The sequence below is a fragment of the Sciurus carolinensis genome, chromosome 13, assembly GCF_902686445.1.
Source record: "Sciurus carolinensis chromosome 13, mSciCar1.2, whole genome shotgun sequence".
Taxonomy (NCBI): Eukaryota; Metazoa; Chordata; class Mammalia; order Rodentia; family Sciuridae; genus Sciurus; species Sciurus carolinensis.
In genome coordinates, this window is record NC_062225.1 from 71,457,243 (window position 1) to 71,476,012 (window position 18,770).

An 18,770-nucleotide genomic window follows, 5' to 3' on the forward strand; every position below is an offset into this window, starting at 1 on the left:
GGAAACTTGCAACGACCCCACCACCACCACCCATTTTTTTATGAAAGGACAGTAGAAACTCTTCAGCATGGCCTCCAAGCACCCCACCATCCTCACCTCCACCCACGCCCCTCACACCAAGCGGGACAGGCCCTGTCTGCTGACAAGTCCCCCGCAGCAATACCTTCTCCCCACCATGCTCTATCCTCGTGGCACCTACACCTTGGAATCCTTTCCTGCCTTAAGCCAACTTAAATCCACTTCCCCTGCGAAGCCCTCCAAGCTTACCAGCACCAGGTTCCTGTGCTGTCCACCCTCTCGTGCCCGCTTACCCAGCATCCTCAGGTGTCCCAGGACTGGCTGTGGGCTTCTCCTCCTTCCACACCCAGCCAACCACCAGGCCTCCCTGATGGCCTGTCCCACTCAGGGGTCATATAGATCCCACTGTGGGGCACATGGTCCCAGGGGACCAGGGTGTCTGACCAGGGATACAATAGATTCAGGCATTTCTTCTTTGGATTCAAAGCAGACTTGGGTCCTCTAATTTGGACTATCAGACAAAGAGGATTGTGACCAGATTTCACAAAATGAGTAAAGGCACAGACAGATTGATGGAGTAGTTCTGTTAGGAATAATCAATCAGAAATGCACTATTTAGTTAAGAGTTTACTTTTAATTTTAAGGCTCTTCTCCATGGGAGGCCCTGACTGCTCTCTGACCAAAATAACCCAGCCAGCATCTGCCCCTTCTAGAGGGTGACCCGAGGTCATCAGCTCATGGTCTTAATGGGGCTTCCCACCCTGCGGCCGTTTACTTCTGGCTCTGGCTTCCCTCCCTCGTAGCAAGCCATGTGACCACACCTCCTCTCCCCTCCTGTTTCTCCCTGTGTGACTTTCTTCCCTCCATGAACAGCTGTCTCTGCTCATTCCTGCACCCCTCCCTACCCTGCTTGCTCCACCCCTGCCCTGCCTGGTTTTCCACTCCTGCCACCCCATGCTACCTGGGTTTCTCTCTCTCTCTCTCTCTCTCTCTTTCTCCCCCCCTCTTCCCCCTTTTCCTAACAACTTTATCAAGCTAAAATTTCCTCACCACAATATTCACCCATTTTTAGTGTACAAGTCAATGACTCTTAGCAAACTTATAGAATTAGGTACAGAGCATGACAATCCAGCTTTACGGTATTTCCATCACCCCAAAAAGCACCCTCATGCTAGTTTGTAGTCAGTATCATTCCCACTCCCAGCCCCAGGCAACCACTAATCTGCTTTCTGTCTTTATAGATTTGCCTATTCTAGATGCTTCCTGTACATGGAATTGTTCATTATGAGGTCTTTAACTTATTCTGGCTCCTTTAATTTAGCATAATGTTTTCGAGATCCATCCTTTCGATAGCGTGTCTCCTGGCCCATTCTTTTTTACTGCAGAGTAGTATCCCAGTGTATGGCTACATGCCAATCACCAACTGGCAGGCATGGCTTCCCTCTCTTTGTATTTTAACATCCATGCCATAGACTGCACACTATTCTGCAGGTAATTCTGGATAAACTTCCTGAAGAGCGGGAAAGGTTTTTAGGGTGCTCAGAAAACCTTCGCTTTACAGCAGAAAAGAGCTGGTTGGCTGATTGCCTTCCAGGAGGGTGATTTCCCAGGAAATAAATGAACCAAAGGTATTTTTCTGTTTATTTCACTCTAAAGTCTTCTCTGGTTGCAGTCTGAGGACCTGGCCCTCCAAGGCTGGGAAAAGGCTGGAAAGAAACATTATCTCAAGGAGTCATTATTAACTCTTTATGACCCTCTCTGGTCAGCTGCAAACACTCCCAGGGGCAATAGCCAAATCACTTCATACTTAACAACCAGTTGGGAACTGCAACTGAGGCAGGCCAGATCCAGGATACTTGAGACCACAGTGCACCAGAGATTAACCCTTTATTTGCTGGTTAGTGGGGAAACCCAGGGGCACCAGGGAAGGAGCTTCAGGGGCACTCAGGACCAGTGTTCTTTAACAGTCAATACAGAGCATTTTAATCTTTTAATAATGACTTCAGCCCCATGAGTGGGCATGAGCTGAATATCTAACCCAACCTCACCTACCCACCTGCACACCCAGAAAGCAAGAGAGGTCTCTTCCGGTTATCAGGGAGTTCTGGGCCCAGTCCCTGGACTCCAGATTGATTCTAAGGACTGGGTGCCAGCCATCAGCAATCCTTCTGAAAGGATCATGCTCTGTGCTGGAGAAGTAGCTCAACTAAAGTTCTGCTGGGTGACCAGCTCACAAATGCTGGACACAATCCTAGGGCATGCCCCACCCAGATTGCTCCTAACTCATGTTCCTTTTGACACTACAGGTTCTGGCTGCAGATGGTTGCATGGTGGGGACAAGGATCCCGGGCCACTGTGGCTTTTGACAATATCTCCATCAGCCTGGACTGCTATCTCACCAGTGAGTTCACCCTGCCCACCCCTCTGTCTCCCCAACCCCAATGACCCATGGCCGCACTACCCCCCTTAACCTAAACCCAATCATCTCTCCCCACTTCCCTCTGTGAACTCATGTCTCTCCCTGAAATTGAGCCTCATTTAACTCATCCCATGGGGTCTTCTCTATTATAGTCAGCGGGGAGGACAAGATACCACAGAACGCAGAACCCAAATCGAGAAATCTGTTTGAGAGAAACCCAAACAAGGACCAGAAAACCTTGAAAAATATATCTGAACAACCTCCCACCTTTGACCCTACAGGTAAGGATTCAGCTCACAAATTTGAGGATTATAAATTTTGTTGCAAAAGGCAGAAGAAAGGTATGTGCTGTGTTTTGGGGTCGGGGGAGCTAAGGTCAAAGAATAAAATGGTCAACCTTTAGGAGGAACATCAACTGCTTTTTGGCTAGGGGACCCTAAGAGGAAACCGTGTGGGTCTTATATTGCCTGAGCAATGGAAGCCACAAGAAGTTGTGTGGAAGGAGCAAGTTTCCTCCATGCCTGGAGAAGCCCAGGCCGCACACATACGAGAGAACCAAACTGGTACTCTTTCCTGAACTCAGTTCCTTGAAACTACCCCCATCTACTGAAGAAAGCAAATCTGACCACCAGATTTCCTCTCTTCAAAAAGGGGTTTGAGCTCAAGGCCAAGGCTGTCACAGAAGAATGGGTCACCCCACCACAGCAAAGCCCCAGAGGCCTCCCCAGAGCTGGATCCCTGACAAAGCTCTTCTGATCAGTGTCCCCCAGGCTAGAGGACTTGTCATGGGGATTCTTGTTGCTTCAAGCACAGGTCTCTTCAGCCTGCCATAAACCATAGGTGCAACTCCTTAGTCACTCTTCCTATCCAGAGGACATCTCTCAGAACCAGTCTCCAAACCCAGTGGATGCTCCTGGTGGTTATGAGATCAGAGACTGGAAGCCTAACCCCTCAGAAGCTGAAGTCATGGAGACCTCATCCCAGCAAGTGACAGGGTTCTCCCAGGGGGCCTCAGGGTCTGGGCATGTGAGGCTTCTTCAGACACCAGTAACCTACTGAAGTTGCTGTAGGACATGCAGTTCACCTACACTCCTTTTCTCTTTATCCTGTGAAACATAAGTGTTTATCAAAATGACAACAGACATGATAAATCTCTAATTTCTACCTACGATGCAAAGTTCTTATACAGTGCAAAGGATTAAAAAATAAGTTAGAGGCTATAGTTTTGCCACTAAATTTACTCACTTATTCACTAATGCTAGTTTTGTTTTATCTTTGAAGAAATTCTTTCCTTTCTGCCCCCCGCAAAAGCTACCTTAAGGCTGACCCTCACTCATCCCTATTTCCTGCCTGATCCAATCCAACCACCAACCCCAGGGGAAAGTCAGTTGCTTTTCCTGTTATTTCTCACCTTTCCTGCCATCTTTTACCTTCTACTAGAACCTTCAGATCTTTCCATTCTTCCACACAGAGGGGAATCCAGCCTGCAGATGGCCAGTCCTCTCTATTTCTCCACATGCCCTTGTGGTTCATGGAAATGTCTAACCTGAGGGAAGTGGCCTGCAACCTTCCCCATCCAGCATCCCCTCCTGCCTCCCAACCCCAATGATTCCCCTCCATTTACTTGTAAGTCTTTAACCAACTACTACCCCCTTGTGATAAAATCAGGAAATTTGCAAATTTGTAACTTTATAAATTTAGGGGAAAGATCAAATTTCCCTTTTCAATGTGCTAAGAAAACATGGCAGCAAACCCCCGCTCTGGCCTAACCATCAGCACTGATTACATAGCAGGGCTCCAGAAACATCTATTGATTGACTGGTGGGTGACTGGAGGCTGGAGCTGGGATCTCAGATGTCAGCAGCCAGCAGCCCTGCAGCCGGCACTTAGGACATAGCTGTCCACCCTGCCTGAGTCTGAGTTTATTGCCACATAATGCCCACTGTCCCTAAAAGGTTAATCAATAAGTGCCTGCCCAATGGCCATTCAGGCTAATGAAATCGCAGGATGGCTCAAAAGCGGGGAAGACTCCCCACCACCTCCAGATAGAATTAGAAGTGAGCGGAGTCTGAGGGGCAGGAGTGACTTCCACTGAAAGGCAAGTGTACTTACCTGCCAAGTATCGCCACCCTCAGTCCTCAGCCGACCTCAGAGCGAGATGCTGGCAGTGACTCCTAACCAGTGTTCTGTCCACTTCTGGATGGAGGAAGATGTTGAGCCAGATCATCCCTGGGCAGCCTCATCAGCCACCTGGGACTCCTTGAGAAGGCTCTAGGACACCTAAGAATGAGCCATGCTTTCCCAGGAGCCAGTGCCACATGGAGAAGCCACTTGGGTGTTCCTTCAGCAGGGGCATCCCTTCCATCATGACTTAACACCCTTCTTTCATCTTGCTATAGATTCCTGCAAGTGTGTGGAGGTGGGGTATCTCTGTTTTGGGGAGGATTTTCCAGGGAAGGTTCACTGAATCCCTGAACTCAGCCTCATGGTCAGGGGGATTGGTCAACCTAGCCCTAGCCTCACCTGGCTTTCCTCCACCCACCTACCTGCACTCCTTGCTCACTTGCTCTGTGGCCAGATCTGGGCTCAGAGATGCTGAGCAGAATGTGACCCAGGCAAGGAACTCAGAGCTCCCAGTCTAGAAGAAAAAAGGGTGAGTAGACAAACAACTGAACTAGAGTCACTTGCCCCCAACAAAGAGGGCCAAGGAGGGGTCCTGGAGGATTCCTGAAGACCAAGGCCAGGGTTACACCCCTTCAGTAATAATCACCCAACAAAATTGTGCCCTTGGCACCTCCCCTATGCCCAGCACTGGGCGTGGCTACACAGGGATGAGGCTGACCAGACTCGCCATTCTGGGCCATTCTGGACCATTCTGGAACTTCTGGCCTGGGAGAGCAGCCTGTGAACCTGCAGGATGGGCCAAGTGTAACCTAGCTCAGAGCTTCTACCTGGCAGGGAGTCCTAGAGGAGGACAGAGGGACAGGGCCTGGGAGGGAAAAAGAAAAGGAACAATCACTGAGTGGCCCTGATCCTGGGCCAGGTGGCTGTGTCCATCAACTTGTCCTCCCATTGGCCCGAGATAGTTGCTGTGTTACCATCATAGGGAAGAAAAAAATGGCCAAAAAGGAATTAAGAGTCCCTTGGCTGATAGGGTATGGGGTCAGGATGTGAACCCAAAGTCCACATCCTCTCACCCACTAAACCACTGCTAGGTACGAACATCTCCAATCACAGATAAAAACCAAAATGGAAAAGAAGTAGGGAGTCCCCAACAAGAGCCCCTGCCTGATCAGTAAACGAATCAGCTCCCAACGCTTTTACAAAGAATCGAGGAGACAAGATAATAAGATTTTCTTTCTAAAGTTCAGGGCTGTCAGTTTCTGCTGAGCTGGAACAGGGGTGGCTGGTGGCATTTCTGCTGTCTTCAAGGTAGGCGTTAGAGCAACCCCTAAAAACACGAAGGCCAGATCTGGCTTTTTGGAACAGTTAACTCACAGAGCTTCCAAAATTTCCCTAAATACGTCTCACATGCCTCAAGCCACTCAGCCTGACTCTCTTGTTTAGAAGTTCCCTCGTCTCCAGCCCAGCGGGGCAGACTGCGCCGCTGGAGCAGCCAGTCAGGGGAAAAGGCTGTCCAGGTGCTTCACGAGGGGTTCTCGGAAGCCTCTGAGTCACTTTAGCTAATCAGATGAAGAAGCTGAAGGAGAAAATGGGGCAAGTATTAAGTCCAGGGAAATTACATTTGTCAGCTTTGCACATGCAATTACGCTAACCAAATGGTTGGGATAATGCAATCACGCTGCAGAGCTGCCTCTCCCTCCCCTCCCTTCCTCTCCCCTCCCACCACCACCTCGCCCTCTCTCCCTGTCTCCACCTCTGTTTCTGTCTGTCGCCATCTCTGGTGTAAGAGGCAAAGTTCGAGGTGAGGGGGTGTAAGCATGCCCTACCTCCTCCCTCCCTGAAAAGCCCAGGTGAGGCCAGGCAGCCTCCAGGGGCCGATGCACCTCCGTCTCTCCTTGGGGCTTAGAGGCTGCATAGGAAGAGCCAAAGGGCATCAGCACAGTGAACATGAGACCCAACGCCACAGCTCCGACTGTGGAATCCTGACATCGGAACCACATCCTTGCCTCCAAAACGTCTGGTGACAGTTTGCGTCACCGTTTTCTGAGTATAGTGTGTATCTCTTCCCAAGGGGAGGGGAAAAAGCAATGAGAAATCTGTAGAATCCCGTAAAGAGGAGTGGACCAGGAGTCAGAAGCTTGCGATGGGCCTGGCTGCTTTGCACTAGCTAGCTGTGTTCCTGGGGCTGCTCCGCCTCTCGGGGCCTCCTGGCCACGTCAGTGAGTCTGCCTGTAGCAGATTAGCAGCCCGTGTGAGAAGGGCTGATGGGAACACAGACAAGGGCAGATAAGCTTCTGTTTTCACAAAGTCAAGGTCTGAAGTAGACTCCAAGTCCCTTCCCATTCCCAGCCCCACCATGCTGAGGGCTGACAGGATTTGGCATAAGGAAGCCATAGCTTTATTTAGCCCATCTCTCCAATTAACCTGTGGCCCAGCTAATGTGCCCAGGAGTCGGGGTGACAGACTGTCCATTTCCACACATGCTCCTGAGATTCAAGAACAGATGCCAATTCCAATGAGAAAGTTTTATGTGTTTCACATAAATTGATTGGGTCTATTTCTGCTAAATGCATTATCCATTCACCACAGAACAACTATTAGAGTTAATAGAATTTGTAGCTAGAGCCATTATGTTCCGAGCACGCCCTTCTGGGGATGACGGCATTATAGGAAGGCAGGCTTCATGGGCCACCCCCTCCCCAGAACCCATCTCCTACTCGGTCGTCTTTGTTTCCCTCAAAGCCTTCTGCACACAGACCCTGCCTGCCTGACCAAGTTCACTTCAGTGACCCGCCCTGTAGTGAAGGCCCCTTCCCTTCCGTTCACCTGCTCCTAAGTAATGTGTTCAAATCCAGGTCTAAAATGTCCCATCATCTCATCACTTGTTGGCATCACAGACACCGCATGCCAGAGTGGGGGTGGAGAGGAAGCTAAGATGCTTTCTTTCAGTCTTCACTCTTCACTATATGCCAGTTTGGGAAGCAGGAAGTCCAAGATGTGAGTGGTCAGGGGACAAGTTAGGGCGGGGACCCAGGGAGCCACTCAAGTTAAACTCCTGTCATCAACAGCATCCCAGGATCACCCAGTTATGGGCATAGTCCAGGCCTTTCCAGAACAGCAGTGAGCTAGTCAGCCATCAGGGAACTGGGTGCAGGCCAGGGGTTCCCCAAGCCCACCCTCGCCTCATCTGCTCCTGGCTCCCTAGGCTGAGTGGGCATCCGCAAGTGCCGTTTATTAAAAATGCAGATTTCTGGGCCCCCCAGCCCTGTGGAATGCCTGAGAGCGGGAGGTCAGGATTCCCATTTTAACTAACACTTCAGGCAAGTCTGGTCAATCACAACGCGTACGCTCTTCTTGATCACAGGAACCAAAAGGCCTTTATCCCACAAGTGTCCGACTTATATTGAGAGAACATCAGCCTATCAGAGAGTAGACTACCAGGAAAGTCAGCCTATCAAGGAACAGTCTCCAGGCAGATACCAGGATTGCCTCATGTACAACAGCCAACCAGAGTTACTTCCTAAAACTTGTATATGAGTGCAGCTATGTCTGGCAAGCTGCCAGGCGCCATCTTAGAGATCAGGCCACAGTGCGGCTCTGGGGCCCTCAGAGCCCGCCCCTGACACTGGTTAGCAACAAAGTTTAGCAGCCCAAACTCCTCGCTGCAGAGGAACAGCCTGGGCCTTGGGAGGTGGGAGGGTGGGCTCAGAGCCACACAGCATCTTTTAAGTTTCTGTCAGAGAGCAAAGGCCTGGTGTTATGTCATTCTCTCATCACGCAGCAATGGCAACTGCTGTCCCATGAGTGTTGCTGGGAGCAGAAAGTGTGCTCATTATCTTATTTGTTGGTTCCATAATATTGGCCCCCTTTTACAGATGAGGAGACTGAGGTCCAGAGAGGTTAAGTAATTTGCACTGTTATATAAAAGTCTAAAGAGCATGTTTCTTACAAGTCATGCAAAAAGTAAAGTTTTCTAGGCCAATAATAATATCTAGAAGGGCAAAGATGTGATAAATAACCAGAGAGAGATCTCTCCATTCTGAAAAACCCTGCTTCTCATATGAGTTTTTGCTTAAACAGAGCATATCAGCATTTTTACTAACATTCAAGACAATGCATCAGGCAGGCAGAGCGTCCACTCCTGCAAGAAAGCTGATAACTGCCCCTAACTGGCATTCCTCCGTGCACCCCAGCCTTCCTGGGTGCACCTGGAGGCACTTCTGTTAGCACCCATTCAACTGAGGGGAACAACTCTTTAAGGAGGGCAAAGCTGCCGGCAAGATGCCTCAACGCCATGGCGGGCCATAGCTCCCCGAGCAGCAGACAGGAGCCATTGCCTCCCTATCTCTCGCCTGGCCTGAGAAAACCCTAGATTCAACCCTTGAAAACTATTAGGGCACTGGTCACGCCCCTGCTCAACCCCCTGCTGTCTATCCATGTGCTGCGTGTTCTTTTATTTTGCTGATTTTAGCTCATCGCCTATTTATAGCAAGCATAGGAAGGGTGACACCCGAGTCGCCAGACTTAACGAGGCTTAGACTCCCAGTCACTGCGGCAAATATGGCACCTGCCCCCTTAGAATGTCACTCTTCATCCGGGTGTATCTTGCCACCCCCAGGAGCTAGGGTGACTGTGCTCTGCTCTGGTTAGAGAGGTTTAGGGGACTTGGTGATCCCCGTTACAAATGTGAAGCGTCCCTTCCAGTGGAAGAGGTCCTGCATATGGGAGAGCCAGTCCGCATCCCCAAGAGGTGGCCAACTCCAAGGACCAAAGTCTGCTTGGTGGTCAAGGGAGAGAAAGCACTTCCCAGGGACCTGCTGACAGTGGCATGGTGGAACTGAAGACAGGGTTGAAGGCAGAGCACTCGCCAATAGCAGAGCTTCCTGGTGTATGTGCCACCATTTGTCCGTCACCAGGTTCCATTTGTACACAGAGGGACTGACTGTTCCTACACACACTGGGGATCCCTCTCGTGTGTTTCTCACAGAGCCCTGAGGGTAGACCCCACTGTGAAGAAGCAATGTGGCATGGGTTTAAGGGCACAGGTGCCCAGGTCTAAAGCCCACCCAGGCCATCACGTGACCCACCTCCCTCCTCCATCCTGCGCCTTTGCTTCCTCATGGCAACACCTCGTGTGTCTATTATTCACACTTACATTGCATGGGTTTGACAGGAGGTCATATAAATCAATATATGTCAAGGGCCCGGAGAGGTGGCTAACAGAGTGAGTTTTACGAGGTATGGTTATTGTCCCCATTTTAGAACAGATGAAACAGAGGATCACAAGGTAGGGGACCCCCTAACAATCCACTGCAGAGCCAGGGTTCAAAGTCAAGGCTGCAACTCTGAAGCCTTCCTGCCTAGGAGCAATACCAAGTGTCACCCACCCTACGCTCAGCAACACACAGGAGCCACTCATGCGGGCTTCCACGTGGGCTGCATCTCTTGCCACTCAGGAGACTCGGTTCAGGGTTAGAACACACAACATCACTGCTCTCCCCGAATCCCAGTCCTAGAAAAAGAATTTGGATAGACGACAGTTCAATCTAACGAGCCTGCGCTGGGAACCGTGGGGCCTGCGACTCTGACCAAGACAAGCACCGCTCTTGGCAAATGGACCACCCAGAGCTGTGTCCACCTGAGCCCCAATGAAGCCATGGTTCTCCCAGCACAAGAGAGACTCTGGTCTCTTTTTCAGCCTCTAATTTTGATCCCATCCAGAATTAGAACAAGTGCCCCCACGCCACAGCTCCGACTTTATCCTGCCCTGGACGGAGCATGACAAATTATTCTGAACCAATTATTTCCGAAAAGAAACCCAGTGTCCTGCGAGAAAGCAAGGCCTCAACACTGTCACTTCAGAACCCTCCAATCAGCTCAGGACTCTGGAATGCCTCAAGAACTCCAGCCTAACACTCTGTGCTGGTGAGTCTAGGCCACAGCTGCCAGCAAGACACCTCAACGCCACGGCGGGCTGTAGCTCCGCCGAGCAGCAGACAGGAGCCATTGCCTCCTTATCTCTCGCCTGGCCTGAGAAAACCCATTGTTTTTTCCCATTTGTTTCAGTGACAGGTTACATAAGTGGGAGGTAACAAATGATCCAGGAGCTCCAGGCTCAGCACGACTTGATTAAGACCATTTAGCTCAGAGACCAGCAGCGCACAGAGGGCCCCTCATCAGCTCTGCGCACTGAGCACTCGGTGTTTAGGAAGAGGACTTTTCCTCATCCGTCTTCTCCCAGACTCACTGCTTCTGCCCGGAAAGCAAGGCCACATCCCCTCAGAGCCCGTCCGCTCCCTGCTTGCTGCAGCGAAGCTTCAGGGGCCTTGACAGAGGAGTGTCAGTTTTTAAATTCATCCAGGGCTGAACTGGACAGAGGATCCAGGAGGACAAAGGCTAAAATGCTAACCCTTGACTACGAAAGGGGGTCTTTCCTGCTCTCCCCTCCCAAGAGGAGAAGAAGAGGTGAAACTACCTTAGCTGTCACCAAGTCAAGGAGAAGAGAAAGCCCAGGTAGAATTTGGCCCAGCCAATAAGTACCCTCCCTGCTGGATGCTTTAAAAAGATGAGGAAGCCAAAGAAAGGACTGGCTTTGGGACAGGGACTTTGGATGAGCAGACAGTTACCTATTGCCTTGAAACAATCTACCATAGACAGAGTGGCTTACAACACATCTGTTAACCTGTTTCTTATGGGTTAGGAAGCCAGGCACGGCTCAGTCAGGTGTTCTACTTCAAGGTGTTAGCCAGGGTTGGGGCTCCCCCACTGGGGGAGGATCCACTCCCAAGCCCACAAGGTTGTTGGCAGTTCCTGTCTAGCGGCCACCCTTAGTTTCTCCTGGCCAGAGCAGCTTGCTTTATTGGAGCTAGTGGAGTAGAGGGGAGGGAGGGAGGGAGAGAAAGCCTACTAGCAAGACAGAAGTTACAATCTTGAAGTCACAAAAATGACATCCCATCACCTTTGCATATTCTGTTGGTTAAGGCAACTCACACATCTCACCCAAGCTCAAAAGCAAATGCATTCTAATGCCATGTACAACAAATTAGAACAAATAAAAAAATCTTTTTTTAAAAAGGCAGGGGATTAGGCAGGAGGTGGACATCAGGAGATGTAGACCATCTCAGAGCTGTCCAGAGATCCCCCAAGCACCAGGAAACCTGAGAGACCCCTGGGGATTCTCACAGGTAATTCCAGCAACTGGGGAGGCTAAAGTAGGATCGCAAGTTCAAGGCCAACCTGGGCAATTTAGTGAGACCCAGTCTCAAAATAAAATTTTCTAAAAGGGACTGGGATTTAGCTCAATGGTAAGACAATTGCCTAGCATGCTTGAGGGCCTGGGTTCAATAACCAGTACCCAAAAAAAAAAAAAAAAAAAAAATTTCTTAGAATCCAGCTCAAACCTGATTGTTCAACATCCCACAGACACTTATATATTTGAGAAGCACCTGCTGAGTGCCCCAGTAGAGCAAAGAATCCTAGAGACCATGGTTCTTTCTCAGAGCTGTATATCATAGTGAGCAAACAAGATCATTTCTAATGGCTTTGAAGGTCATAAAAAATTTTCTAATATAAAATGTTGTTGTGATACTGCTATTAACATTATTATCAAAATGTATAACCAAAAATACTGGGGCAATTCACTCAACTCCATGTTGCCATCTCTAAATATTCAATGTACTTATGATCCTCCTCCTCCTATGAGCTATACATTCTTGTGTATACACAAAACTGTGTCTGGATATATTTTCCTCAATTTTTTTGACAGAAGTTTCAAGCAAATTCTTTCCCCAGAAACTCGGGGGAGAAGGGGAATATTTCATAGTTTGGGTCCTCTCCTTCACTGAATTCCCCAACCCAATTTCTAGGTAAAACCTTCATGCTATACTCCAGATAAATAAAAGACTTTGGGGTAGAAGATTGCTCCCAAAGGACCTAGGCATCACTATCAATGGAAGGAAGAGCTCTTTAGTCTTTCAATACTTGTCAAGATATTGGGAATCAGGAGGCTCCAGAATCTTCTCCATGAAGATTTTTTTACACAAATGCAAGTAACTAGATTGGAGAGAACCGATTTGTTTTTGTAGTAAATATTGACAGGGACTTTATAATAAGATGAGAGCAAATTGGGTCCATCTAATTATTATTTTTTCTGTAAGTGACTGGCAGATTAAATGATCATATTCCAGGACTGACATTAACACGTAAAGAAAATAAAGCATAATCTAGCAACAGAACTGAGAATCAGAAAATCTCCCCAGGGCTCAGAATGGCTGTCTGGAGGAGGAAGTTTCTTTCCCCTCAACTGGCTTCCTGATTTTGATCCTGCTAACCAGTTCATTCAGTCTCTCAACCGGTCAGTTCCATCAACCGTTGGGGTAGTGGGTGTTCCCACTGGTAAAGAGTGGCACTTCATGTTTTCTCAAAGACTGCAGGGCTTCCTGTGATTCAGCTATGTGTGTGCTGGGTGTGTGTGAGTGTGTGCTGGTGTGTGTACATGTGTACATGTGATCAGCAAGATGTGAAGGTGCATGTCTGCTCCTTGGGAGCCTACCTTCTTTTGTTCATGGCTAACACGCAAAGTAGCTTCCATTAAACATCCATTTACCACCAGAACTATTCTGGTTAACCCTCCCTCATTGCCCCAATATGAATACAGGAGCTCGCAAGGGCCAAAAGTCCCACTGATCCTTCTGAGTGTATGACCTCCCCCTTCTGACCACCCAAATGGGCTTGGGCCTGGTAAATGGCCTAATCTCATCTTCTTGTTTTGTTTTGTTTGGGTTTTGTTTTTCATTTAACCAAAATGTATTAACCCCTTTCTATGTGACTGACACTTTCAGGCCCTGGACACAAAGCAGGGGATAAAACAGACTGAGCCCCCTACTCAGAGGGTGTACCCGCTAGTGCTGACAGACAGCAAAGAGGTACACACATGATATAGTTTCAAACAGTGACATGCTTAGAAGATAAGGAAGGTGACAGAGATGACAGTGGCAGAGCATTGTGGTGTGTGTATGTGTGTTGTGATAATGGTGTTTTGTTTGTTTGTTTGTTTTTTAGTACCAGGAGTTAAACCCAGAGGTGTTTAACCACTTAATCACTGAGCCACATCCCCAGCCCTTTTTATTTTTTTGTTTTGAGATAGGACCTTGTTAATTTGCTAAGGCTGGTCTCAAACTTGCAATCCTCCTTCCTCAGCCTCCTGAGCCACTGGGATTATAGGTGTGCACCACCATGCCTAGCACAATGGAGTACTGAGCAAGAAAATGCCAGGGTCCTTCAAGTGTGTATCAGAGCAGAACCAGGAAATGCTACAGTTATAGATATTAGGGTCCCAATTTTTGTTCCTAGCTGGTGTGACCTGGGGAAACTTTGAGGCCTTCCACAACAAAGCTACCACACTCATAAACTCTAGAGACCTTGACCATGAAGTGAGCTGAGACACAGCAGAGGGTGAGTGGGGAAGGGGAGTGTGCCTCAGCTGAGCAACCTGGGTCAGCGGGAATGACTCAGGAGCTGAAGGCCATGCGCAACATCCAAAGGACAATGGGAACCTGGCCTCCAGCCTCTGGCTTTGCTATTTAAGAGACAGCAGCAGGAGTCTCTGGTCAGTGAAGTCTTCATTGCAAGTAGGCTGGAGGTCTTCATTTTAGGATGCTCCAGTCAGGCTGAAGGAAGACCCAACCTATGGTTGGGGACCCAAGAGTCCAGTCACTTAACAAAAATTATTTTATCGATGACTACTGATGTTAATCCAGTGACCCTACAAGCAACTGTGATCATTATTTCAGTGCCTGATAATGTCAAGATTCACAGCGCTGTGGTCCTCTTGGTCTTTTCTTCATGCTTATTGTCCTGCAGTTACAAAATCCCTATTGCATCTCCAGTCACCATGAGTAAGAGAGAACCATCTCTTCCCTCCTTTCTCTGGCCTATTGATCTTGCCTTCTTCACCTTCTGTTTGACCTGCTGTTTGGTCCTAATGCCCCACCAATTTCCTTTCTACCCTTGACTTTAGGATTTCTCACTCTCTCCCTGTGTGTCCCATGTCCAATTCATCTGCGATGCTCAGGGACCTAGACCTGGCAGAACATTTGTCCTTTCTAGCTCCACATCCTCTGGTCAGCTGGGCTGCCTGCACCTCCATCCACCCATCTGCCAGGGGCGTTACAGTCCCAAGGGCCTTTGTAAGGATTTCATTCATTGTGAGGTCGGCCAAACAATATCCTCTACAGTACACAGTGAGGGGGCGTGGACTCCTACGTGGTTGCCTCTCTCTCAGGAGGCAGTGAATCCTGATGACATAATCCCACAGATGCTGCACTAGATCAAGTCTTCTTTCCTGCTTTTCATGTAAGAACTTCTGAGAGCAGAAGTCCATGACTCTTCAGGCCTGAGTGGGGCAGAGCTGGTATCTGAAGCTCCACCACTTCCCACTTAAGCCTTGACACCAAATCCATGTGTGTAGCCTCAGATGGGTGAGTGGTAGGTACCCACGTCAACATCAAATGCTTTATTAGCACAGCTTGGCCCAAAGCCAACTTGGGAGTAACCACATTAGCCCTAAAGCCTCCCTTAACTTAATTTTTACAGCTCTGCTTTCAGGATAGTGTTTTTTCTATGACCTTTCTCTTCTCCCATGTGTCCATGACTTTCCCTCGGGGAGCAGGGGGTGGCTAAGTACACGACACATCAGCCATCACACTCCTGCAGATTGCTGGGTGTCAGAGCTGTTTAGGGTAATTCAGCCCTGAAAGCAGCTTTTATCTCCACAGCCCTGACTTGCCGCCCTGTTGATGGGGAGCCAGCTCACTCGCAGGTCTGTCTAGCTCCCAGCAGGAGGAACGTGGGCTTCAGGTCTTTGTCCCCTGGGATACCTCAGCATCATCAGGCATCTCTCCTATCTAGAGGGACAGAGTGTGGTACAAAGGAGACCAAAATGTAAAAGTCTAAACTAGATCATGTGTGTGAGCTCATCCAGCGAAAGGCAGGATTGGTGTTATAACTAGACTCCTCACCACCTTAACGTCTCCACAGCCAAAAAAAAAGAGCAAGAAAAACAACCAGAAAGCTTTGCAGGAAGGATTGGGGAGAGCAGAGTGAGCTGTTCATACAAATACACAGGTACAGGTGCACACACAAGCACATCTGCATGCATGTGAACGGGGCACACATGTAAACACATGATGCACACATGTATACACACATGTATATATGTATACACACATACATATGTGCAGGAAAATTCAGTCTGAGAACAACATGGAAAATTCAACCAAAAACTATGTTGTAGAAAGAGCCAAAATGACACCCCACTCATCCTCAGGTTGGCTCTGTAATCACAGGCCTATTGTTAAACTTTTCTACATGATTCACTATCTTATGAGACAAAAGTTACAAATTCCCCCATTCTTATCTACTGACCTAACATGATTGTGAGGAGTTAAGTTTACTACAGGGTGGAGATGCCACACAAATGTACTGTAATGACATATATTGGAATGGAAGACCTTAACATTTCCCACCCTGTTCATTCAGAATCATAGTCAGGTCCTGTTCTCTGAGGTTAAACTTCCAGTACCTTCCACCATTCACCAAAGATGATTACCAAAATATAAATACATTTCACAACTGTGAAATAAAGACTAGGTACCCTTCAGCCTGAAACAGAGAAAGGAGGACCAGTCTCACCTGACATTGGGTATAAGTAAGATTAAGCGCAGGAAGACATGCTGAGATTCAGAGGAAGCAGAGAGAGAAGAAATGAATCCATATAAAATATTTATGCTTGGGATCATTTAGCAAAGGGTCAGATCACCCTCAGTAACTCATTAAGTCTGGGTGGCCCTACCAAGAAAAGATAAAATTATACTTAGTGAGCTACTTCCAGGAGAGGCAGAAGATGCTGTAGCAGCAGGTTCAAGGCCATGGTCACTGGGGACGTCCCTGAGGTGAAGGTGAAAATGAAAATCCAGCTGACGTGGGAGTAGAAGAGCAGGTAGGGGAATCTGACCAGATAAATGCTATAAAGAGGTTAATCATAGCAAATGAGCTATGATTTTTTTCAAGCTATAAAATTTTTTCAAAGACTCTTAGAAAAAGGCAGGGATGGTGGTAACAGCATAGTATTCTTATCACTCTGAATCCCTACATTAAAACAGAGGAATCCCATATAAAATCCAAAACCTTTCAACTACATTGACAACAAAATTCAATGATTAATTTTTTTCCTCAGACCTCAAAATACAAGTAAGTGAGGACAAAGCTTCCCTTCACATCACACCCAAAATGGCAGCCTTAGTACAAGAGCAAGTAGAGGGCAGGACAGGAGGCCCCAGGGAAAAGCAGGTGCTGAAGTGGGAGAGACTCTGTCCCACCCAGACATGCTTGAGCACAAGGGACCCAAGGAAAGATCTGAAGGGCCCTAAGGAGTCTGGCCACCATGTCCCCTTCCCAGGAAAGCATCCACAGTGAGAAGAAGTTTCTAGAAATTAAGTCAATATTGAGTAGGACGGGGATAGCAACAAAAACGAAGAGGATGTCCAGATAAAGTGAGCAGAGCCAGAATCTTGGAGTGCAAGCTGCCATGTTCTCATGTTCACAGGAGAGAGTAGAGGGAGCCCTGGGGAGTTCAAAAAGTTTCTGAACCCCAAAAGCTCAGGAAAATTAATTTCACATAAAAATGCGTAGCAGATAAATATCAAGGTCAAATCCTGTACAAAATTATAATAAGAAAACAAAGAATAAATAATATCCCTGTGGAAAATATAGCCTACCAGAAAGATTCATCCTGGAGTGAGTCAAAATTATAAACTCTGATTTCAACATGAGCTAAAAGACACTGAGACCATGACCCAAGACATAAAAATAACATGAATCAATATTTTAAAACCTAAAAATTAGGTGGTGTAGCTCTCAGAAAAGAATTTGAAATAAAAGAAACATTTTCAGAAATGAAATATTAAACTAAAAGGAATGAGGGAGCAAATAAGACAGTTAATGCCTTACACAAAATAGAAAGTGAAAAGAGGACTTTTTTTCAAAATAAATAAGGTGACACACATCAAGGATGAGCAAAGAAAATCCACTGTACAGGTAACAGTAATCCCTGAAGAAGAAAACCAAAGAACTGGAACAAAACCAATACTTAGAGCTGTGAGTCAAGGCAACCATCCTTATCAAAACTGCTTATTAGAGGAGTGCACCGCACACCCAGGATATTGACCCAGAGGAGCAATAGCAACGCATGTGCTGGTAAAATTGCTGGATGTCAAAGAAAAAGAAATAAATAAATAAATATTGGGCACCTAAGGAAAATAGCAAGTGATATATTAGAGAAGGAAATTTAGATTATCAGAAGTTTTAAAACAGTAACAGGTCCAGTCAGAAGAAAATAGAGTAGCATATTTAATACACTCTAGGGGAAAAAATATTATCCACATCCAAGAATTCAATAAATATAACTCCCAGAGGCCCTTTCTTTGGAATCTACTTAAAAACAAGGTTCAGACAACAAAAATAACAAGAGAAATATTAACATAAGGACTGTCATGAACATTAAACACATGGTGCTTATAACAAATAAGGGTTCCACAGCCAAGAGTGGCCTGTGTGACGACAGTCTGCCCCAACGGTGTCATGATAGGAGAATGAAGTGCAGGTACCGAAAGTGTTCTCTAATTGTTGTATTGTTACTCCAATGCCGTTGTGTGTATAAGGAAAGATAAATTGATAATTATAGGATTTTCTAATGCCATTATCATCTGTGTTCTTGAGAAACATGATTCTCAGTGTGGAGAAAGAAATTCAGATGTAATACAGAAGAGGTTAAATTAAAAACCCTGAATTCTGAATATGAATTCACAAGGCATAAGTGTGTTTCATGCAGATGTAAGCTTATACCGATGACTACACTCACGTGGATTTCCTGGCTCTGCTCACTAGAACAACCTAGAAACAATCACCCACCCAGTATCAGTAAGCGCTACAGCACCTGGATCTCCTGTTTACAGTACTGTTGCCGCTAATGGAAACCAAGGCTTTGAAGAAAATATCTGATTTCAGGTCTGGAAAAGGAATATTTTGTTGTGTCATGTCTTTGACGATCATGTCAAAAGGACACTGGAGGCTCCCACTGACCAAAGATGTGACAACTTGAGCTTCAACAGGATAATAATTGTAATTAATTAAAACTCAAAACTATATTTAA

At 47.3% G+C, this 18,770-nt stretch overlaps 1 protein-coding gene across 1 annotated transcript in view; it reads left to right on the plus strand.

The window, feature by feature from the left end:
• Alk (ALK receptor tyrosine kinase) overlaps positions 1-18,770 on the plus strand; it is a 678,240-nt gene that overhangs the window by 597,660 nt on the left and 61,810 nt on the right. The window contains exons 10-11 of the mRNA XM_047523055.1: positions 2,325-2,419; positions 2,590-2,718. Of these exons, the coding sequence (XP_047379011.1) occupies positions 2,325-2,419; positions 2,590-2,718 (224 nt within the window). The remainder of the gene's footprint in view (positions 1-2,324; positions 2,420-2,589; positions 2,719-18,770) is intronic.